The sequence below is a fragment of the Neopsephotus bourkii genome, unplaced genomic scaffold (genome assembly GCF_033783945.1).
Source record: "Neopsephotus bourkii isolate Nb327-2 ecotype Australia unplaced genomic scaffold, CSIRO-AGI_Nbou_v1 NB_1768, whole genome shotgun sequence".
In the NCBI taxonomy this organism is placed as follows: Eukaryota; Metazoa; Chordata; class Aves; order Psittaciformes; family Psittacidae; genus Neopsephotus; species Neopsephotus bourkii.
In genome coordinates, this window is record NW_026902242.1 from 6,417,007 (window position 1) to 6,441,458 (window position 24,452).

The following is a 24,452-nucleotide window of genomic DNA, read 5'->3' on the forward strand; positions in this document are numbered from 1 at the left end:
GTATATTTGTGCATTGTAACAGAGGTATTTGACATGGAAAAAGCAACTGACCTGGGTTTTAGAAAAAGAAAACTGGCCAACTTTGTTCCCTTTAAACTGACATTTGCATAATGTGTTGCTGCTTGATATTTATTTGGAATACTGAAAAGTTTGTTTTCTATTGCATGTACCTGAGGAATATGTAATATTTTTAATCTCCTGCTTTTTTAAATAGGAAAATCATTTGATTTTACAAATGCAGAGTTAAACTCCGGATTAATTATAGGCTTTAATCTAAAAAAACCTTTGTTTCACCTATATTAGATTACAGGAAACAATCAGATCTTTCCACAGGCAGGCCACTTAGTTACTTGATCTGAAAAGCAAGGGTTAACCTGAACGCTTTCAAATGAAAGGTGCTATTTCCACAGCAGATGGTTCTGTAATAATACAGAACTGCTTACCAGTCCTAATGCATTTTGTCCTGGTTTCCATTCCCCTCCCCTAAATTGCCCATTACCACTGGATTAGTGTTTAAAACTACATTTCAAAAGCTCTGAGAAATTTAAGTTACTTGACTTTTTTCCTGCGTATTGTTTAGTACTGCTAAAACCTGCAGTATAGCAGCTAGTTAGTAGCCAGACTTCCAATGCAAAAAAAGCATTAGCTGGTTCACTTTTAATGATCTTTGCACTTTTAATAAAGTCATATTCTTACATATGCCACTTTACTTTTAAAAAGGTATTTGTTTATCAGTGTTGGATGGAGTACTTACATTCGAAATTAAGTGTACTGCATAATAGATCTATATACAGTTGTGGGACTCCTGTGTATTTCAGAATATTTTTAAGAAGTCATCACATTTGTTTCTCATTAAAAATAGAACTAATTATACATCTCTATTGAGTCATTGACTTATTATTTTTTTGTAATGAATATTTCATTTCTGAACTTCACAGCTGAAGTTCCTTTTCCTCCTCTTGATTTGATGATGTGAGTCGGTCTTGTCCTATTTGGTTTACGCTGAATCCTGAAAACATCATTTTGTGTTCCTCTTTACTTCGTGGTTTTCAGTGGTTTTCTGGTCCACGAGATATCTCTGCTCACTGAAATTAAAAAAATTCTATTGAAATACAGCAGGAAATGTAATATTACAGTATATTACTGTAGAATCATTCATTGTGTTTTCCTCACTTCTCTATTACCAGTTATGTCTGAAATGTATACCACCTAGAGCTTTCTTACCTTTGGGAGATGGCAGCTTTTCATTTGTGCATCAAACCAAAGAGTGGCAATACTATACTGTTCGCTTTTCCTTACAGAATCCCAGTAAAGAAAAAGTCTACCTCTCTGGCTATGGTGTGGAACTGGCTATTAAAAGTACAGAATACAAGGCCAAGGATGATACACAGGTGAAAGGTGAATTATTACTTTAAGTATTTTAATGTGAACATCTTAATTTTTCAAAGAGAATTTTGTATGGTGTTTAGATGAATAACTGTTTACCTGAATTGAAAAAAAAAAAAAAAAAGGTAAAAACCTCTGGGTTGCAATGAGAACAGTTTAATAATTGAAATAAAAGTAAAATACACTAATAATAATGAGGGGCAGAAGGAATAAACAATACTTGACAACTAGAACATCAGTGTTTTCTCAGCATTATTCTTATACTAAATCCAGAATACAACACTGTTCCAGCTACTAGGAAGAAAATTAACTCTATCCCAGCTGGAACAAGGACAGGCTCTCATCCAGCTCCTGTCTGATTTTGTGAATGTTCTGACTGTGCAGTCTTTTATTGATGACTGTTTTGGCTTGCCTAGGAGCAAACACTCATCAAAAAGTCAGGATCTTGAGTTAGACTTTACCATAAAACATCTAGATTGGAGTTGGCTTCTGTCCAGCTAATAAGACTGGAGTCTTGCACAGATTTCTTTTTGATGTTTAAGCCCAGAATTGGACTTCACTCAGATGTTACTATTTTATCGTGTTTTTTGGAGCTAAAATGAGGGCTGTGATCACAACTGAAGTTTAGCAGTTGCTCTACAAAGCTGGCATGTCCTGAAAGCTTCTAGGTCCTAGTGAATTCCTCTGAAATGCTTAGCTCTCTGAGATATCCACTTATCTTAAGCTTTTTCTTCTCAATAATCCAACTTTGTTTTATTTCAACTGTTACTATGTTCATTTGTAAATGTAACATCTCTTCAATAAGATTTAAAAGTTAAACCTGAAACTTGCCCTTCTTTTTGGTTACTGCAGTGTATTTTTGTTAAACTAATCAAAATGAGTGCAAGAACTGTTTCTGAACAGGTTGGTAACAATAGTGTTGTCTTGTGTGTTTACAGGCACAGATGTGAATGCTACAGTAATAGGTGAAAATGACCCTGTTGATGAAGTGCAAGGATTTCTGTTTGGAAAACTAAGGTAGAACTTCTAAGCTGTTGATCTGTCATATCAGAAAACATGCAGAGATGTTGATGGTTTTTTGCTCTATTATAGTTTTTTAAATGCCTGAGTTATTCACTGATATAAGCAGCATACTTTTCCATATGTTAGTTTCTTAGAATTAGCAGCAGACTTGCTTTTAGGAAACCCAAGAAATTGTTTTACCCTCATGCCCTTTTAGGCAGTTGTATCCTGACTTGACAGAAGAGCTGAAAGAGCTTAGAAAACACCTCGTGGAAAGTACCAATGAAATGGCACCTTTGAAAGTATGGCAGCTACAAGGTAATCTGTATGAGGGTTTCACTGTTGTACTGCAAGACCTTAATGTAAACTTACCTTCTTGTGTACTACACAGATGAGGTTGTTAGCAGCTGCATACAGTTGAGAGAGCTTGACTGTAAATTCCTGCATTGGAAAATTCTGGATTTTCGAAAGTACCTTTGTAATGTGCTGTTGGGATAGCTTTTAGAAAGATTGTTTCACAGGACTTCTGAAATGAGGTTTGCTTTCTATACTGTGAAGTACAGTAAGCCACCTGCTCTTTAACTGACTATCTGTACGATCTGCTAAATGCAGAAAAGCAAAGGAAATGCAGTTTCTTTCCATGGTCACATGCTTGGTGTGGAAAGCTGAGATTTCTCAACACCAAAGAAAAACTGTATTTCAAAAGCAACTGCATATACAACTCTGGCCTGTTTTCCTGGGAATCATCTGTAGAGGCCTGTGGAAAAGCTTTTTGTCCTCTGGAAAAAAAGAGTAACTGGAAATGCTGAGCATACGTTACAGTCACAGAGAATCTACTTATATCCAACAGATAGCTGTTTGTATTTCTAGCTTGTAGATTTCTAGCTTCTAACAAGTACCCAGACCGATTCTGAAGGGCAGATCCTCCCACCTCAGCCAAAACAAAAAGGTGGTGGTCTGGACTAATTTCAGCAACCTGGGGACAGGAAACATTTGAAAGTGTTACTTCAAGGCAACAAATGTAAGTTAACATAAGGAAGAAGATGTTTGGTTTTTTTTAAAGTATTTAAAGGTGCAGATAGAAAACAAATTTTGATAGGTAACAAATGAGCAAAACCAGTCAAAAGCCAAAGTGAAGATGACTGCACTGCCTTGTTTTCAGTTTACAGTTCTCAACTTCTATTTTCTTTCACTTCTAGATTTAAGTTTTCAAAGTGCTGCTCGCATTTTGACTGCTCCCCCTGTGGATGCTTTGATGGTCATGAAAGACCTGAGTCAGAACTTTCCTACTATGGCCAGGTAACTTCAATTATGAGTTCTAAGGAGTTTTCTTACTATCTTTTTCCTGAGACAGGCAGCATTGTCCAAGTTTCCATTTGGCTGGAAGCAAACACTGGGGAATGTTTGTGCAGAGAAGTTCTTCAGCCTAGGGTTACAAAGAGGATTTCTTACAGTGTTTTTCTTGGATGGCAGCTGATGTGGACATGTGGACAGGTGTAAAATGTACAGAATTATCCATGGTATTTTGCTGTGAATGCTTCTGAACATTTTGCATCAAGTCCTCAAGAATTTATTGGATAGGTTTTCTGTTTGGTGGCTTTAAGGTTTATCCATTCACTAGATCCCAGTCTTCTGGATCTACTCTGCCAAAATGCCCAGTCAATCTCATGTCAGAGACTTATGTGCAATCAAACTGGTTTTTTCACTTTGTCCATGTCTTGAGCATATTCAAATTCATTTCAAGAAATTCAGTCATAATCTGGCCTGCCCAAACACTCTAGAAATATATTTCTTCTGATAAATGACATGACCTGGGCTGTGAAGATGTTATTATAGGAGCTCCTCCTTTTTGAGTAGGTGAAGATACACCTGAAAATAAAAAGAAACTGAATTCTGATTTCCCACTAACTGATGTTAAGATTTGTCCTATTTATAGCTTCTTGAAGTAGGCACTGCACTCTCATTGTGTTTTTAGTCAGGTATGTGAGCTGTACTTGCCTGTTCTGTGATGATGCAATTACTAGACACAATAATGTAAGGAAGGGAATGGGAACCCACCATGAGGAGTGAAATCCCAGTATTTTCTGCTGCCAGCCTCCACCTCTACCTTTTTGGCAGCTGCCTGCTTTTATTATAGTTAATATGAAATTAGATACTGGCACTTGGCATGTGGTTCTCAATTTTATGTTCTGTTGAATTATAAAGTGCAAGGAAAAATAGTGCATCCTACTGTTTAATGGTACCACAAAGTGCAAGTGAATGCAGGTTTTTATACTAGGAGACTAAATATATTCATAGATGAGGTACAAAAAGTAGGATAAGTAGGTATTTATCCATTAGATGATTCACAATGTGATGTTTTTATTTATGTAGAGCCATAACGAAAACAGTTGTTTCTTCGGAACTCAGAGCAGAAATTGAAGAGAACCAAAAGGTAATGCTTCCAGAAAGTAACATAGTGCTTTTGCACTTACATTTTAGTGTAAATTCAAACTTTGAAAATAATGATTTTATTTAAAAGTTTACATTTTGCTCAAAAAATTGAGCTGGTATTTTCACACACACCTGTGTCTTAGTGTGCATCTAGGAATTAAAAAAGTGGTGGATTTTCAGACATGGATTAGGAACACAATTTGGCTTGTATGCTCAAATATGAATATATTGGTCATAAATTCTTTGAGTGAGATGACTGTATTGGGAAATGGTGATATGAGGTTTTGTTTGCAGAGCTGCCCCTACAATGGAAGTCAAGTGTTCTGATAGTTATTTGACAAAAGCTTGTTCATGTGTGTGAAAGTGACCTTCTGTTCTGTATCTGGATTAAGAATGTGGTACCTCCACTTATTTATCTTTGTAAAATTAACTTTCAATACAATTAAAGTACTATGTTGTTAACCCTGAAGGAAAAAAAAACATACAGTGCAAGTGCTCTTAGGATTTCCATGCAGAGTGTCTTAATGTGATCTGCGGGATGGGACTGGGTCAAAAACAAAGCGGTAGAAATTGTGATGTGTGTATCACATCAGTCTTTGTTTCCAAGTTACGTGTTCGTAGTGATGACTTGCCAGCAAGCTTTTATAAAGACAGTGTGTTTCTTGAAGAACTGTGCCTGCTGGGTGGCCTTCTTTCAGTCTCTTACCTAGTTCTTATTTGAGTCTTGAAGCAGATGTGTCATGTCTGAATGCCATAAGCACTGCTTGTCCAGTGTAACAGTTAAAAAGAGGTTGGCTTCAAGTTAGGCTTGGATTGTATTCTGGACTTCTCTGAAGCACCTGGATACTAAAGTGTGAGTGCTTTTTAGTGGAAGTTGTTAGAGTCAAAATGTAATTATATTTTTAGATTATTTTAAAATGTCTGAGCTAGATGGAATGTAGCTTGTCAGAAAGCTATTTAAAAAGCAGATCTATTAAGCATTTTCTCACAGTTCTGAGAATGTAGAAGAAATGTAGTTCTCATTGCCCAATTTGAGATGGTGCTTAGATTCCTAAATTCACTGGTGTTTATGTATAAGTCACAGAATAAATTTGAACCCTTTTTCCATGGCTTAGAATGATTTGTATTTTGTGGAAGAAAATGGTTCCAATGCTTTGAGAGTGAAACTAGTGAAGGAATAAAATTTAGCAGCTATCCGAGTAAGAGTACACGTGCTTTGAAATGGGAACACAAAAAAATGGGCTTGTGAAGGACCCTGAGGTCATTGAGTAGGCTCTGGTGTTGCAGAAAAATGTTTCGACAGCTCTGTTGTGTACCTGGCATTAGCAAAGCACTGGCAAATAAAAAAGTAGCCAGTTGGGAATTTTCTACAGGCAGCATTTTGTACAGTTAAAATAGCCTTGGTAATGCAGTCTGGATAGAGTGCAAAATGCAAGTTTAAAATGGCAATGAAAACAAAGCCAAACAACAGCTTTTACTGTATGATCTACACTGATCTATTCGTACATTTCAGTCTCGCTTGGTATTAATAGGAAAAATACAAAGTATATTAAGTACACACTTATGTCTTTGTTTATCTAATAAATGATATTTGGCTAGTCTAGTAGTGCCAAGTTACCTGACATCTACTTACAAGTCCATGGAGATTCCTGTTCTCAAAGAGAAATCCCTTGTTGTTCAGTAGCGATAAAATCAGAAAAGTAGGTATGCGGTTTGACGCTGTCATCCAGTGTGGTTCTGGAAGGGACAAGGGTATAGAATGTAAATGCAAATGAAAGCTACCTGGTGGCTTTTCTGTTACATGTTAGATCAGACTGGTCCACAGGTAAATTCATGATTTTGTGGATTCATTTTTACTCAAAGTTTAGATCCAGATCTGGCTAGATCTAACCCTGCCCTTTAAGGCTATTCATTGCATGACTCAGTTTGTGTGGATATTATTTGATAATGAAGTTTACTGCTATCAGTAAGTTATAGTTTACTATATAAATTGTATCTTTTTGTGGATAATCAACACTGCATGTAGTCAGCTCTTCTCTGGAAGTCTCTATTTCATAAAATACATACAGTCTTCCCAATTAGATGCTGCTTTCCTGTTGTTGGTACTTCACTATTCCTCTGTTTGCTTTGCTTGCATTCCTCATGATATTAGTGTTTTTCAGTGTACAAATACTATGTTTCTCCTCCAGTGTTCATAATGCTTCTTCACAGTATTTTGTAACTGATACTGTAAGAGAAGAAGCACTGAAGAAAGCAGTGCTGTTTTTCAGGTTTTAAACATGCTAGAGTTGGGAAATCTGTTCCAGGAGGACTGTGTTTTATTCATGTCTCCCAATTCAAACCTGTTCTGTGTGATGGGGCTGTTCAGCCTGGAGAAGAGAAGGCTGCGTGGAGACCTCATAGCAGCCTTCCAGTATCTGAAGGGGGCTATAGGGATGCTGGGGAAGGACTCTTCATTAGGCACTGTAGTGATAGGACAAGGGGTAATGGGTTAAAACTTAAACAGGGGAAGTTTAGATTGGATATAAGGAGGACATTCTTTCCTGTCAGGGTGGTGAGGCACTGGAATAGGTTGCCCAAGGAGGTTGTGAATGCTCCATCCCCGGCAGTGTTCAAGACCAGGTTGGGTGAGGCCTTGGGTGATACGGTTTAGTGTGAGGTGTCCGTGCCCATGGCAGGGGTGTTGGAACTTGATGATCTTAAGGTCCTTTCCAACCCTAACTATTCTATGATTCTATGGTGCTTCAATTCAGGGACAACTACCCATTCAAATGGGGTATTGCTTAGAGGTACCTGACAGTAATTCCAAAATACTGGCAAGGCTTTTTCCATTGGTGTACCTCCTGGTTTTGTGGAGGTCAGACTACAATGGCAGCTCCTGTACTTGATGGCATATCCACTAGATCAGGACTTAACTGGTACCTTAAACACAGTAGTTCTACTAGAGAGTACCATGCAATATCCAGCTCTTTAGGTCTGTTCTGCCCAAAACTGCACATTAAAGAGCTAATACAAGTATTTTTAATTATTTCATCTGAGTATATTTGAAAAGTCAACTCAGGGACTTCCCCGTGCACTGCTGAATCATGTAGAAAGAAACAACCAATTTAAGTATCTATGCACTAAATAGTTTCAGTTGTTTTTTCATCTGGTACAGGTGTGTGCACGAAGTCAGGCAAGACTGCAGCTGAGAAGCAATGTGATGCAATTTGTAACACTATAAGGGAGATATAATCCACAATTCAACACATTAAACAGTCTAGTAATGATTTTTTTTGTGCAGAGCATTCTTCTGATGTTGTCTACTTTCTTTCAGTATTTCAAAGGAACATTAGGATTGCAACCAGGAGATTCTGCCTTGTTCATCAATGGACTGCTTATTGATTTAGACACTCAGGACATATTTAGGTAGGAATGTTACATTTTTCAGAATAATTTTATCCTATTTAGCAGCTTGCATCCTGCTTGTACATGGATGATAAGGTCATTTAGACAATTTCAAACCTTACTCACAAAGTCTGTATCTAGACTAGGTTTAATTGTTAAGTACCGAAAAAAGCAAATCATGGTTCCTTCTCTTATGCAAGTGCATTTCTAACAAAAAAACAGATGTGAAAACTGGAATACCCTTGAAGACTGGAATGGGAGGTCATCTTTGTACTATTCTTTTTATCTGTGCTGTGAATAGCAAGATTCTGGTCTCTAAAGACAGTCACCACACAGGTTTAATTCTGAAGATAGCAGACTGATTCTCAAAGGATAAACCATTGTAAATTCTTCATCTGAAACCCACCCTCTTGGTTAAAATTTGCTCCAATAATGTGGAATTGAAATACATATGTATATCATGCTTTAATTATTTCATGTAGTTTTACCTAGAACTACAATGTGATTGAGTATGTTTAAGTTGGTTCAAGCTTCTTAGGACAGTTAGAAATAGGAAGAAATAAGAAGTAATACACAGACATTACCCCTTAGGGTAAGAGCAAGTTATTTACCTTGTCTTTAAAATTCATCAATGATTTCTCTTTTCCTTCCAGCTTGATTGACGTGCTGCGCAATGAAGCCCGTGTTATGGAAGGCCTACACAGCTTAGGAATTGAGGGGCTTTCCCTGCACAATGTTCTGAAATTGAACATCCAGCCATCAGATTCTGATTATGCTGTGGACATTAGAAGCTCTGCTATTTCAGTGCGTATGGCTTTTTAGAAGAGCGATTTTATGTGTTGTTGGGCTGTTCATGGGAACTTGGGTTCTTATCTCACCATCGGCTCTGAAACTGCAGTAAAGAAAGAAAGAAAGATATAATTAGCTCTTTTTAAAAAGCGTAACATTTTATTCATACAGATCTCAATATAGTGTCTGATTTGAAAATAGCAGCAGGATATTTTCAGCATATATATATATATTAGCAGGAGGACTGTCAATCATTTAAATGCCTCTATTTTTCCTCAGTGGATCAATAATCTGGAAGTTGACAGTCGGTATAATTCCTGGCCTTCCAATGTGCAAGAACTGCTGCGTCCCACGTTTCCAGGTGTGATCAGACAAATCAGAAAAAACTTCCATAATTTCGTAAGTAATAACCTGACTAGAAATGAAATGTGTGTTGTTTTTTCAACAGCAGGGACATTAGCTTTTGCGACTTACCTACTACATATATGCTACATTCCCTGTCACTTAAATATCTTGAGATGGGTAGTCTTTCTAACAGGTTTTGTTCTACTTGTACTAGTAAGTTGTGTCTGAGATTCAGAGATTACTGAGCATGATTCTGGCATCTATTAGCTGCCAAAAATCGCTTCATCAGCGGAAAAAACTATCATCTGCTGAGTGAGAATTCAGTGCATTTCAACTCTGTGGAATCCTCAAATTTGGTAATCAGTAGCATCTAGCCAGGGTCAAGACCAACTTCAGGTACTTCAGTGGGAAAGCATTCTTGCACCAAGACTTTAAAACATGGTCAGCAGCCCTCATCTTAATCCTGGGTGTCCTTTTAGTCTCTAGGTAAACTGCTTAAAATCATATTTAATAAGGACTTTGTAAATTACATAAATGTGGCCCTATATTAAAAAGGACTCCTGTGATTAGTGGCAAACAGGGACTTGAATCACCTCAAACTGCCAGTAGTAATACGTTATCTTTTTCTCTGGAGTTTACTACTTCTAACATTGAAACTGAATGAAAAGACAACACTTGGCATGAATAAAGGGCCCTAAATTTATTCTGAATGGCCTGGTTCTCCCTGGCTTTGGGCTTGCTTTGAGAATGTCTTAGCAGCATCAGCTCTCCAGGGGGCTGAGCAAAGCAGTGCTGTGTTCCTCAACTCCAACAGATTATCTCCCATGCACTTCATTAAGACTGCATTAATTAAGGGTGGATTTGTGTACTCACAGAGGCAGAAAGTTAGATGCTAGCATATACTTGGGGTAAAGACACAAAGTACATAAGAAGTCTGATCTTTTCTAGTTAAAGGAGTGGTTTAGACTGGGTATTTTAGATAATGGACCTAAAGGTTTTAGAAGAAACTATTAAGGCCTCATCTAAGTAGGACTGATGATAATTCTGCACTGAAACGTGAATGAAGCTATCTCTAATCAAAAACTTCTTAAGGGAATAGAGACTTTTCACTGGCAATTTGTACACAGGTGCTGATAGTAGATCCTGTTCACGAGACCACTGCAGAATTACTGAATGTGGCAGAGATGTTCTTCAGTAACCACATCCCACTGAGGTAACTGCTGTGTTTTAACTGGAATTTTTTTACATGACTTTTATTTTTCTGACGTTCGCAAGTGTAAAATTCTTATTGCTAGAACACTATAGAAAAGTTCCATGTTTTGTATTGGTGGCTGGGGAGTACATTTACTAAGTATTGGTTCTTATTTCATTTTCTTTTTTAATGTAACTTTTGATATTCGCAAAACAGAGTTCAGTTTCTTTAACAGTCCAAAAGAAAGTTAAAGCAAGTACATTAGATAAAAGAGAGATGAAAAGCAAGACTCTGATGGGACTCACTGTTAGAGATTGTATGTCCTAAGTTTGATTGCTGGCCTCTGTGCTTGAAATCTTATCAGTCTATTCCAAAAGACTCCTTTGCCTAAGATGCTGATCATAGCTGACAGTTGTATGCAGAATCAATTATTTATTAGTATAATAGCTTAATGATCTGAAGGTTTGTTTGATTGCAGGATAGGACTAGTCTTTGTGGTTAATGACTCAGAGGATGTTGATGGACTTCAGGATCCAGGTGTTGCCCTCCTTAGGACGTACAATTACGTGGCACAAGAAATGGACAACAATTACGCTTTCCAGACTGTCATGTCTGTAAGTATTCATTTAAAATGGAAACTAACATGTTAACATTTTCTGTGTACGTGAGACTATGCTAATGTGCCAATATGTAGATAAGGGAAGAAATTCTGAGCGTTAGCATTCAGAGTACCTCTAAACACTAGTACCACACAACACATGCTGCTCTGTGAAGTGCTTCTGACCTAACTTTAACAAGCAAGAGGAGGTATAATGTGACACTTAACACTTACGCATTTTTCTGATCCTGCTCCTTCGCTCATTCTGTCAGTCAGTTCTAAACCGCTCTATCCCTTCAATATTATATTCTGTTTTGAACAGTTCCTGCTGCATACTTTTGCCACGTCAAAGCATAATCTATGTGCTAAGTAAATGCATTTTTGCTTGTGGTTTGACACTGTTGTACAAATCAGCAATCTGGGGCATCCTGTAACTTTAAACTGATGGTGACCTTAAGAAAATTATTTTTATTCTCATTTGACTTGGTATGTAAGTCAAAGTAAAATCTTGTACCTTCAAGAGGGAACCAGTTACCTGCTTTACATGTGAGGTCTGTTATATTGTTTAAAAACATGTCTTGGGTTCTGAAACGGAAGGGTAGCTCTTTGGATATGCTTTACTTGAGCCTGTTCCCCCCCCAAGCACTACCTTTCCCCCTCAAATAACTTTTCTAATTAAAGATGCAAGTTATTACATAAAGAAATACATTATATTTACCTCCTTCCAATTTCACTAGAATGACAAGGTAAAAGCAAGATAATTCTAAGCACTACAAGTACTTAGGAGCTGTTATTGCAGCTAATAAACACAAATACACGTTTTGCAGTCTTGCTCTTAATGCCTCCTTATAATTACTGGAACACAGATGGCAGGTCAGCTTACCTTTGATAAGAACAGACACTTTACAGTTGCAGCTGTAAACTTGTATTTGTATCCCCTTTTCAGATATATAACAAAGTAAAAACAGGAGATCAGCTCAAAGTGGAGCATGTGGTTAGTGTTCTTGAAAAACAGTATCCTTATGTGGAAATCAACAGCATTCTGGGAATTGATTCTGCCTATGATCAAAACAGAAAGGTAAGAATTCAGGAATTAGAGGGGTTTTCACTTTCTTTGCTTCAACACTGTTTTAGAAATATAGTTACGTCCAATTTCGTGATCCAGTTCTCTTACAAGCCAAAGCCATGTACCTGCTTCATTGTTACACTGAGTGACTTGTAGTAATACTTCAGTAATTATGTTCAGCAGAAAGCTTTATATACTGTAATACATATTTTTAAAAATCTGTATGTACAGCACTAGAACCAAGTAGAAACATGTTCCTAAGAAATGAAAACCTTCTATGCCGTCTTACATTACAACTGCATTTGCTTCCATATGCAAAGTCAGGTTTCCTGTTGTGCATTTTTCTGTTACTACCGGAAAGTGCTCATTGGAACTAATCTGTTTACAGTCTGAGCTTATGGAATATTTTGCACTACTGTATTATGAAGTAAGGTTTTTTTCCTTTGAAACTCTGAAAGACAAGGCCATCTTGTACATATAAGATACAGAAAACATCTTATGCACTGCATAAAATTAGTATTCTAAATATGATATGAAGGTTAGAAAGACATCTCAGTGTCTTTAGCAAAGACTCGTGGATATTGCAAGCAGATGTTGTCAACCCTTGTGGTAATGGGCTGATGTGGTAAAGCTACTTCTTTCCCTGTATTTAGGCAGCAAGAGGTTACTATGAGCAAACGGGTGTAGGTCCTCTCCCTGTTGTGCTGTTCAATGGAATGCCTTTTCAAAAAGATCAGTTGGATCCTGATGATCTGGAAACTGTGACAATGCACAAAATCCTGGAAACGACAAGCATCTTCCAGCGAGCTGTGTACCTGGTAGGTGCAGAGTTCAGCTCTGACTTTAGAGAGAATAAACATTGGGAAAAAACTAACTCAAAAGACCCTGAATAAATAATACATAAGACAGCTTAACTTGCATCAGTTCTTGGTTTGGGTTTCTGTTGGTGGATGTGGGTATTTGTTTGGGGGGTGTGAATGTTTTACCTTATTAAGGCAAATAAACATGTGAAATAACTAATACTGCTTTTTTCTTCTTCCTTCAGGGTGAATTATCTAATGACCAAGATGTGGTTGAATACATCATGAACCAGCCTAATGTTGTTCCAAGAATTAACTCAAGAATTTTAATGTCTGACAGAGAGTACCTAGATTTTACAGGAATAAGTAAGGGATGCTTTTAATTGCATTAAACCTGATATATCCAATTTAAATACTTCTGCTGTCCCAATGGAAAGGTCTAGTGGCAAAGTATTAATAGCACCCCAAGTGATGTTCTAGCCCTGGGCGAGGAGAGATGTTGTGTACAACACCAACATTAATATCTACGGATTTTTCAAAACAGGATCTTGGTTTGATTTTATATAAACCTTTAGGGGAATATGACTCATGAGGCTGAGAAATCAGCAATGCTAGTAAAAGCCAAGTACAGGCATATGATGTATACAGCAACAGCTTGGTTCTTATTTCTAACCTTCTTTTGAGCAGAGATTGACAGTCATCTTTGCAATTAAGATTTAGAACTTGTCATGTCTAAATGTATTAACAGCCGGTGGTTTGACTCTGCAGAATACTGACAGCACAGCAAAACGACTTCTAAAATTGCTTTTTTTTGAGCTGCTTGAAAAATAGTAACACAGTGGACTTTAAATGTATATTATTTACATAAATTAACTTCAACTAAGTGAGACTTGAACAGTTCTTTCAATTGACTTCTGCATATTCTACATATCAAATATGCTGTGTAGTTAATGTAACTTAGGAGACAAAAAGGTAACCTATGAGACAACAGAAATATATTCTTCAGCTTAAGAGTGGAACTGAAACATAAAAAGCAAAATTGCAAGGAACAAAATGGGATGTGTTCTTAATGTTCTAGTAATAGTAGTGATTTTTCTTTAATTTTACAGGGAATAGTTGCTTTGGCATCTAATACTTTTTCTCTTCCTCAGGTAACTTTTATGTAGATGACTTTGCTCGATTTACCACATTGGACTCCAAAGATAAGACATCTGCTGTTGCAAACAGCATGACCTACTTAACAAAGAAAGGTAACATCTGCAGTGGATTATGAACCTAAATCTAATTTTATGTGTGTTCCCCAGCATGAGTACAGTTCTCAACACACATGCTGAGCTTTGGTCAGGTCTGTGGGTAATGGCACACTCCAAGTGTTAAAGATTTACTTTTTTTTTATAAGGGTGAAACAAGAATGTTCTCTGCTTTAAACCCAGCCCAGCCTTCAATGAATACTGAAGTCCTACCCAACCTGCTCATGTTATATTGCACATGACTGCCAGAAATGCAACAGCATGAGCTCTGATCCTGCAGTGACACAGACTAGAAAATACAAAAGGGATTGTAACTCTCCATCCCATAACTCAAAATTACTTAAAGTTACATGGATTCAGAAGAAAATTGTTACTGCCTATTATATAACACAACACCTAATGTGGTCTGTGCTAGTTTTTTTGCTCCAGTGCATGTACTGCTTGTTTTCAATGACAACATTCTTCTACTGCAGTTATACAGTCTTGTGCTAAATCTCATCTGTACTTCTCAATGTACGAAATGCATGCACAGACATAATACAGAACTTAATCAGGCCTTCCCGGTATCCATTTCAGTTAAGTATCACAAATAAGCTGCTGTCATTTGAACCGATACCTCTTGTTCTACTTGCTGTCATTGCTAGACTCTCATAAGTTTCACCAGTACTATCTCCAGCCATTGCCACCTGCATCCACTGCCTTAGATGTTCCTATTGCTCCTGTCTCCTGATTGCCTGCAGTTCATGTTCAGTCACTTTGATGTGAACAAGTTTCTTGTTTTTCCTTTGTAGATTATTAGTTAAACCTACACTCCTGCATTCTCATGTGAAAGTCTGCATAGCTTGACAGTTTTGGGTTACTGCCTCTTTGGTCACTTAAGATATTTAATAACTAATATCTGATTACAGCAATTCCGTAGCACATTTATTTTCTAAAATAGTAAGAAAGTTATACAAGCTGCTGGCTCAGCAACAGTACTGAAACAGCACCATTTGGATAGCTTTTAAAGAGGGAAGAGAACATAAATGGGTAACATCCAAGTTGTCATGGCATGGCAGTTTTGCAAAGGGTGTTCAGAATGCCATCTTTATGGTATGGTATGGAACTGGTAATATGTAGCATAATTAGTGCTGTAGCATGAAAATAAAGCATTGATCTACTTGAGGGGAACAAAAAAAAAAATCAAAGATTATTCTAATAAAGTTAGTACAAACTCGTTGTTTGCTGGACTTCAACTCTAGTGATTCAGTTATGTTCTGTTCAGTGCTGCAGCTTCTTGATGGACTTTGGGATTACTATCATATTATTAATGTTTCTCTCCTCTCCCCCTTTCCTTTCTGCTTTTTGACCAGGAATGTCTTCCAAGGAGATCTATGGTAACTCATGCTTTAGCATTTTATATGTTGTTCTGGGAATATTCTGGATCCTTTATAACACTGGCTTTAGAACCAGCAGGAAATGAAGCAAGCGTTTAAATGCATGTTTGCTTCAGCACTTTTTTCTCTATGCAAAACTGATTTTGGGAACTAACAGCTTCAGTACAAAGAAGCAGAATGTTGTACCCTAGCTGGAATCTCTATTTATAGGTTCCTTTATTTTTTCTAAATCAAAAAGGTAGCAAACAAAAAATTATGAGCTTAGAAACAGTGATGCATGTTGTCCCAGGTGGGTTTTTTGAATGAGGCAAATGAAACCAATGTAATACCAATACTATTACGTTTATCTTGCCAAACATCATTGCTTAGCTTCATCCACAGCCTTCCTATGTAATCTTACTTGTTTTGAAATCTCTGCATGTGCATCATACTTTTCCTCCAAATGAGGAAAACCTGAAGCTTTCCTTCCCTTTACCCTCAAATTTCTCCCACCTGTTTTAAATTGCAGATGACTCCTTCGTTAGACCAGTTACTTTTTGGATTGTTGGTGATTTTGATAAACCTTCAGGAAGGCAATTACTGTATGATGCAATTAAACATCAGGTAGGTGATGTTTTCATTTGAACAGGTTAGCAGTGCTAATAAAGCAGTAGGTAGAAGCTTGAAAAACACAGGTTGTGCTTCTTCCTATTGTATGCCCTGGGGAGATGGGTTCTCCCTGCAGCTTTTCTAAATTGCAGCCTCATTTTATCTGTAGAGGCTGGGATATCACTGACCTTCTTGTACTAGGACAAAACCCCCTCCTGGCACTATGATAACACAAAAACAGAAAAGTTGTTCTTCTAAGCCCGTGGTCCAGAATTGGAGAGGTCTGTGTTTTGGTTTGGAGATGAACATGAGCATTGTTCCCTGTTTCCTTTGTTCTGGGAAGGTAACAATTATAAAAATAGCACTCCTGAATCACTGTTTTGCCAGACCTCTTAGTGGTGGCCATGGTCCCTGGTCTCTTGTGTAACACAGTATTATCTACAGGAGATTACAGTGGTGCCTACATGTAAATTAAATACTTGATGTTAAGTTAGTTCACTCATCCTTTTAACCTTCTGCTGTTATCTACCTAATTTGGAATCTTGTTTTCTGGTTAAGAAATACAAAAGCTTTTCCTATAGTGTTTATTGTAATAGTCTTCTCATTTAAACTACACCTGAACTCTAAACCTTTCCTAATGCGTGTTTTGTTAAACACAGAAATCCAGCAACAATGTTCGAATTGGCATGATTAATAATCCTAGTAATGATCCAAATAGCCAGAATACAGTTGTCGCTAAAGCCATATGGGCAGCTCTACAGACACAAACATCAAATAATGCCAAGAACTTCATCACCAAAATGGCCAAAGAAGAAACTGCAAAGGCACTAGAGGCAGGAGCTGACATCTTAGAATTTGCTGTTGGGGTAAGCATGTTTGTTGGCAATTACAAAGGTACGGTACCTCACTTGTTCTAATGACTGTTTTAGTGTGGTATGTTCATATGCAAAAGGTGCAGCGACAAAAGAGAGTAACACTGTTGGGTTTGCTGCTGCTGTTCTTTTTTTGTTCCGAAAGGCAGACTTACCTAAACATAACAGGCCATCTAAAAATAAAGTAAATCCTCACACATATCAAACCTATGTAACTTTGAAAAGCAAACAGGAATGCAGATTCAGGGATCAATTTGAGTCAGCCAGGTGTTTCTTGGGGGGGTTAAGAGAGAACTATAATCCTTCTAAAAAGCTGGGTTTCTCCAAGTAGGTTTAAAAAGAGGCAAAAATCATTTAAGAACAGAAGAATGGAGCAACTGGTCTAAGCAGCAACAATTACTAGGGCTGTGTCAGAAGTTGGGATGTTTCAAGGTGGTAGGCAAGAACAAGGTGTAAGACACCAAAGAAAAGGGACTGGGGATAAATTTAAGCAAGACAAAGATGCTTGTGAATGGGAACAAACAGGGTGCATTTAAACAAACTGTGCAAAGTTGTACCTTTCTTTCAATTTCAATGTCAAATATTCTTTTCTTTCAGGGTATGGATACCAATATTTTCAAAGAAGCCTTTGAATCTCCCAAGGTGGATTTTATTCTGTCTCATGCTGTATATTGCAGAGATGTTCTAAAGCTGAAGAAAGGGCAGAGGGCTGTGATCAGCAATGGAAGGGTGAGCTTAATCACCAGACAGTAAAGGAGATATTGCACATGCTGGAAAGAAGCAGACCTTGGTCCACAGGGTCTAGGGATCAGATAGAGTGTCCCAGCCTCCTGTAGGTCTCATCAGTCTTTAGGACTGCTTCCAGTTTGATTTATTCAGACCTGCATGACCAGTTGTTTGTACTGTGTGCAGTTAGTTGTTGGTGTTTTGCATAAATTCAGCTCTCTCAGTAACAGAGTTGCTTTCATGTTGGCAGTAAACTGAGTCCAGGGGTGCAAAGGGATGATAAATTTCAAAGACTGTGCTGCTAGAATTCACTGGGCAAAACACTGCTCTCTCTGGTCCTGACCAAGGTGCCCTAGTCTCTTCCACTGGCTCTTTTTACAATAGATTTAGCTTTAGGTTAAGAAAATGATGTTACAACAGTATTTCACTGCAAGTAATGAAACCCATCTGTGTACAGCATTAAGCTTGCTTTTGTGTTCTGCTTCCTAGTTAGGGGAAAAAAAAACCTATGTTCCAGTGGTCACTGTATACTTCAACGGGTTAAAATAAATCAAGTGATGAGTTGTGGTATTTTTTTTTCTCTTATTAGTAAAATAGCAGGAATAGTCTAGGTAGCTTTTAGGTTCTGAAGGCTAGAGGAGTAAGATTTGCTGGAGTCCTGCAGGACTGCTGGAATTGGCCTCATGTTATATTGCCCCTTCAAGACGTAGTACTTCAGGTATAATTTAAGATGGCTGACTTTTGCAAACCAAGCACTCAGTGAAAGTTTTAAGTATACATTTTATGCCTTAGTCTGGGATTCTTGGCTCTAAACAGTAAAGATTTATTTGTTAAACTCTGCTGCTGTTGACATTAATACCAGCCTAAACGGTTAATACCCACCAATACTAGGCTGAAGTATTTATTTCAAGTATCTTTGAATTTTGTTTCAATGTTGCCTTTACCTAATTATGCTGATCCTGCCTTTTTTTGTTTGTAGATGATTGGCCCATTAGAGGATGGTGAGATGTTCAATCAGGATGATTTTCATCTCCTTGAGAATATCATTCTAAAGACATCAGGACAGAAAATCAAATCTCAGATTCAGCAGCTGGGATTCGAAGAAGATCTGTAAGTATAAGTGAAAAAAGTGGTAGTACTCTGATAATGTAACTGACTGCAGCCTGGAGAAAGCTTTATCAAGTACACTCTGGCTGGTGATTTAAGTCAGCTGTCACTGTATATTCAAGAGAATTAATTAATTCAGGAAAAGCTGACAGACATAAGTTACAGCCTGCTTCTTGGCAAAGCTGTGATGTACAAATTAATTTTCATTGAACTTTCAAGAGGTTTTGTCTTTAATCTTCAAAATGTATTCTTAAAATATCAGACTGAAAATTTATGGGAATAATTAAAAGGAGGAAGTTGTCAGAAGTAATTAAATCTCTTCTTGTGATAGGCCCCCTCTTGCTCAAAAGTTTCACCACATACAGGGTTGCTTCCTAGCTCTTATAGCTGCAGTGTAAAATGGGAAGACTGCTGTGAAATGAGGGTTTGATCTAAATGGCTTACAGGTCTAAGAGAGGTTGGTGAAGTTCAGGAATGCAGTGCCTGTAGCATGGTTGACCCCTGAAATAAACTGTTATGTAACTGTCATAGAGTCAGACTCTTTGGTACCCTTAGTAATAAGGCCACAACCTGTTTAAATCAATGGCAGATTAACCCTAAATATGTTTAATTCTTCAGCGCTTCTGTAGAGAGGTATAGCAGAAGTGTTAGCTTGTGTTATCTGAATTCAGTCTGCCTCTCTTTTGCTGCTAACTGGCAGCAGTACATGCATCATTTTTTTCTGAGTATCTGTAAACTTCCCCCTACCCCCCTTCTTTCTTTTCAGTGCAAGTGACTTGGTCATGAGAGTGGATGCTCTTCTTTCTGCTCAACCAAAAGGAGAGGCAAGGATTGAATATCATTATTTTGAAGAACGATACAGGTATAGGATTACTGGCATTTGCTGAGCAATATGCTTCTTCTTTGTCTTTTATCATTCCCATTGTTTTATGTTGCATTTAACTTAAAAAGTCCAAGTAACAGTAGGGAAGTTTCCAACAGTTTTTAGGGCACAGTGAGATTCCAGAAATTAATTTTATCTGTCTACCTATATACATGTACACGTGTATTTTTTTCTCTAACTAGTTTCAGAAGGCACATAGCATTTAGGAAGTAATTTGACTTCAGAATGAGATAGACAGTGTTTTTTCCTATGTGTACCCATATGTTTGATACTTTAAAAATGTTTTTTCTTCTGTTTAGTGCAGTTAAACTGAGACCAAAAGAGGGGGAGACATACTTTGATGTTGTGGCTATAGTTGATCCTGTGACCAGAGATGCTCAAAGACTTGCTCCGTTACTTCTGGTATGCATGTGATGTTGTGATGCATTTTATGGCCATTTCAGAACGTTGTCTCAGGTCTGGGATTTTGGAATGTGTGTCTTCCTTGACTGGGTGGTGACCTGTGGCCTTCTGATAGTGCCTTCAGAGTTGCACCATTTGTTAGTGAAAACAGTTACACTATACTACACACCAACAAGATGATGCTTGGATATTGTCTAGATAGCTTTTAGTTCCACCATTTTAACAGTTTAGTTTGCAGTGACTCTGTTCTTGAGGAGGAAAGTCTCTACATCTCATATAGAATGCCTTCAATGTGAGGGAGCAGGCAGATGTTCTTAAAAACATCAATTTAAAGTTGGGTGTGGTAAGCAAATAATGAGAAGGGAGGATGAAGAATGAGAAGGTAACATGCCTCCTGGAGGTCCTGTCTGTGAAAACAGTCATCAGCTTTCCTAGTGAGCATTTTAAGGGATGTCTTTTTCTCATTACTTTAGGTTTTGAACCAGTTGATAAATATGAACCTAAGAGTGTTTATGAACTGCCAGTCCAGGCTTTCTGACATGCCACTGAAAAGGTAAGCAATGCCAGGGTCAACAGGAGAGAGAAAGAAAAACCTCTTGGAAGAAGAGAGAAACACGGTCAGGCATCTTAGAGGACGTCTCAATAACTGCATTGAGCTTGTTTATATATAGCATCATTTCCCACAGAGAATTTGGGAATTTGTGCATAGCTCAAGGTAATTCTGCTAGTTTACAAGTTGGATACTTATTATTATTTATATAGATAAAGTTAACTTTTACTAATCTTAATGGTTGAGTCTTGCACATTCTGTTTGGTCCTTCAAGATGAACACTGTGATCTGTTCTAAGGTCAGCACAAACTGTGTTGCTTTGGACAAAGCCTTGGAGACACTGGAGTTCTGGGAAAGCCGATGCCATCGGCAAGTTCAGTTTAGAGTGGAATATTTACAAAGTTTGGCAGAAATATGTTCTAACATTTTCTTTCTGAAATTGCAGCTTTTATCGCTATGTTTTGGAGCCAGAGATTTCTTTCACAGCAGATAACAACTTTGCTCCAGGACCAATTGCGAAGTTTTTGGATATGCCCCAATCTCCATTGTTCACTTTAAACCTAAATACTCCCGAGAGCTGGATGGTGGAATCTGTTAGAACCCCATATGACCTTGATAATATTTACTTAGTGGAGGTAAGAGAAATCAATATGTTTATAATACTGCATTTATATGGTATTTTTCCAGGGCTTATTTTTGTAATGGGAAAGAAATACGGAATTTTAAAATGCTGCTGAACATAGAACTGTGGATATTAACACCTTTTACATTTGCACCCTACGTGTTTTCTAGATGGAATGCAGGTAAACTGAAGTTCACTATTCTCAATTACTCATGGGTGCCTGAATCACAGGTTGAAAAATACTGCAGGACTGAAGCAGCTCCTACAGACGCTTTGAGTGTGTATATAACATTTCAGAGTGTCCTGAGCTAGAAACAAAGAAACTCGTTGGGTATTAAAATAACTCCAGTTTGCTAGTTGAGGAATTCTTTTGGGATTAGAGCTCCCTACAGCTCATGGCACAGCTAAAAATAAGACTGAAGTAAGATCTAAGTCCTCTTCCAGAGAGTAAATTGTTGCTCTGAGAAGCCACCAAACTGGTTTTAGCTCCCCTTCGCCTTCACAGCTTTTGTTACTGACAAACTTTCCTGTGGCCCACAAAAGCATATGCAGTATCAATAAAACCGTAAAACTGGTCCAGCTGAAATCCACTCACTTGCAGTAGGTTTAGGAGCTGAGTGCTGCCAGAACAGGCCTTGAATTAGACTGTTAGAATAATCATCTGGGCAGTGCTGCCCCACATACATAGGGATAAGATAAGAAGGAAAGAAAGATTGAAGGGGCTGATGTTGAGCAGAAAATCGAGCTTAAAAAGGAAAAAAGAACATCTGTATGTACAAGTTGATGATTTTTCACTAATCTTTAATGGGATGGATAATTCAGTGCTAATAATCATTAAAGTTAGTAGTTAACAGCAAGAGGTTAGTTTTCAGCTCTAGAAATAGTGGGCTGGTCAGTGATTACAAAATGCACTACGCTAACAAGTCATGGTGGGCACCAAAACCAATTCAATATTAGAAAATCTGTGTGTGATACAAAGTAGAAAATTCTGGGTATCACGGTACAATGTTACAATAATAAATGTTAAATGAGGCCGTCAAATAGTCTTATGTCCTGAAAGAAGCCATTATTTCACTGCCCTTGAAGAACTGCAGATATATCTATATAATCTGCATATATGTATATCTATCTGCCATACGTGTGATGAGATTGTCAAACCGTTTAAAACTGGCCTCTTGAAAAGCAACACTCTGGATAACCTTGTGGTCACTACAAATGTGCGTTACTTTCTCACTGAACATTATATTATTAACTTCCTCTTACTTTTGCATGTGATACTGTTTGGGAATATGATGCAGTATAGTGGGAGAGTCCAATATTACTAATCCTGTACTAGTTATTCCAAAATTTAGGAAATCAGGTGTTTGTTCATGTGTGGTTTATTTTTCTTGTTTAGTTTTGTTTGGGTTTAGGTGTTTTTTTTTGCTTTTCATCTCTTAACTGTAAAACCATAAATGAACCACCAAATGGCTGATACTACTACATGTTTCAAGCCTGACTCCCATGCCCTATCTTAGATTAACTGAAATGAGAGAATGGGGGATTAAATGCTTCAGGCATTTGAAGTACCATCCAAAGCCTCCAAATAAACAGCAGCTTTACTTTTGCAGGTGCACAATTTCTAATTCCTCATATGCAGCCTGTTGGTGCTGTAGCAATTAAACTGTCATTTTGGATGTGCAACGGCAGAAGATGCTTTGTGAGACCAGACTGATGTTTTGGTTATGTAGTGTTCTCAAGCTACAGCTGAATTTAGCCTGGTAGGGATCTAAGTTGGTTTTGTGTTGGGTTTGGTGTTTTTTTTTTTACTTTTCTTGGCACTTTTTGGTGTAGGAAAAATGGAACTGGTATTTCTGACAGTACCCTAGCACTCTGTAAAGAGTAATGCAGTGCAAAACAAATATTTATTTCAGATGATAAATACTAGATGAGACTACCTTTAAACAAGTTTAGATTCAAAGTCCTGGAGCCCATCATAACTTTTTATGAGATGCCAGACCTATCACTCGCTTGACTACATTCTCCAATAAAATGCTTAAAATATAAATAGTAAAATAGAGCAACAGTCCTTCGCTTTTCTTACCCTAGCATCTTACCACTTGAGATTCAACTCTTTTTGGTCAGAGACACTCTTAAGAATGTGTGTGTGAAATCTGTCACTTAAGGAGCTGAGTTCTTTGAGCCTTTTTAGGTATTTGCTTAATAAAATTATGCTGGTAAAATTAAGTATTATTTAATAACTCTGACTATCTTAGAGAGTACCTGAATCACTAAAAATTTGCACTTTTGAGCTAGTGCTGAATTCAACAGTATCTTTTCCTTACAGGTGGACAGTGTTGTAGCTGCAGAATATGAATTGGAGTATCTGCTTCTGGAAGGACACTGCTATGATATTACAACTGGACAGCCACCTCGGGGACTCCAGTTTACACTAGGAACTTCAACCACTCCAGTCATCGTTGATACCATTGTTATGGCCAACTTGGTAAGCGTTCAGTTGAAACTAGCAGCAAATAACTGGTCCTCCAGTCCGCACAATCACTTGCATAAACTCTGAAGTACTTTCTAGTATGTGGGTTATGGATATGTGGCACTACTTACACTACAGAGTTGCTCACAAATGTATTGGAACCACATCATTCCTAACACTGATGTCTAAAAGCTTGCAGTGTACTTAGATGTCTCTTAGGTTTTTCAAGATGTACTCCTTTCCTTGCAGCTTGCCGAGAAGGGTCTTCGGGAATATCTTAAAATGATGCCAATATTCTTTAGCAACCTCTTTCCAGGGAAGGTCTAGACAGGGCACTCCTTAGACCATCCATTCTGGTACTGTAAGCCTCAGGTGGGCAGCTGGCTTGTTTTGGGGCCCATTTTTTCAGGAGGCCTGTGGAACATACGGAGAGAGTCAGCAAGAATAGCTGACATTCTAGAAAATAGCAGAAGTATGAAAGAATGGGAATTGCTTAATTTAGTTGAGGAGAGGTGATGGAAGTCCAGGGGTGAAGGGGTATGAAAAGACCAGGAACATGCCCTGGGCTTTTCTTATGAGTTTGTATTTTTTATATATATATATGTATA

General features: G+C 37.7%; 1 protein-coding gene and 1 long non-coding RNA gene across 8 annotated transcripts in view; one reads left to right on the plus strand and one right to left on the minus strand.

Moving 5' to 3' along the window:
* UGGT1 (UDP-glucose glycoprotein glucosyltransferase 1) overlaps positions 1–24,452 on the plus strand; it is a 42,111-nt gene that overhangs the window by 8,242 nt on the left and 9,417 nt on the right. For 6 of the 7 annotated variants that reach the window (XM_061379172.1, XM_061379174.1, XM_061379173.1 and 3 more), the window contains exons 8-31: positions 1,302–1,398; positions 2,325–2,403; positions 2,606–2,706; positions 3,588–3,687; positions 4,762–4,822; positions 8,138–8,229; positions 8,862–9,012; positions 9,277–9,396; positions 10,470–10,555; positions 11,013–11,148; positions 12,079–12,210; positions 12,852–13,016; positions 13,244–13,364; positions 14,150–14,248; positions 15,601–15,624; positions 16,133–16,227; positions 16,872–17,078; positions 17,682–17,813; positions 18,790–18,920; positions 19,684–19,779; positions 20,100–20,202; positions 20,676–20,755; positions 21,198–21,387; positions 23,701–23,859. In XM_061379172.1, coding sequence (XP_061235156.1) covers positions 1,302–1,398; positions 2,325–2,403; positions 2,606–2,706; positions 3,588–3,687; positions 4,762–4,822; positions 8,138–8,229; positions 8,862–9,012; positions 9,277–9,396; positions 10,470–10,555; positions 11,013–11,148; positions 12,079–12,210; positions 12,852–13,016; positions 13,244–13,364; positions 14,150–14,248; positions 15,601–15,624; positions 16,133–16,227; positions 16,872–17,078; positions 17,682–17,813; positions 18,790–18,920; positions 19,684–19,779; positions 20,100–20,202; positions 20,676–20,755; positions 21,198–21,387; positions 23,701–23,859 — 2,757 coding nt within the window. The remainder of the gene's footprint in view (positions 1–1,301; positions 1,399–2,324; positions 2,404–2,605; positions 2,707–3,587; positions 3,688–4,761; positions 4,823–8,137; positions 8,230–8,861; positions 9,013–9,276; positions 9,397–10,469; positions 10,556–11,012; positions 11,149–12,078; positions 12,211–12,851; positions 13,017–13,243; positions 13,365–14,149; positions 14,249–15,600; positions 15,625–16,132; positions 16,228–16,871; positions 17,079–17,681; positions 17,814–18,789; positions 18,921–19,683; positions 19,780–20,099; positions 20,203–20,675; positions 20,756–21,197; positions 21,388–23,700; positions 23,860–24,452) is intronic. The other variant, XM_061379171.1, reaches the window with a different exon arrangement.
* Positions 3–12,136, minus strand: LOC133226057 (uncharacterized). The gene is made up of 3 exons (XR_009729376.1): positions 12,016–12,136; positions 6,440–6,558; positions 3–1,085 (listed from the first exon to the last, which is right to left on the minus strand). It is a non-coding gene; the product is annotated as an uncharacterized LOC133226057 (long non-coding RNA).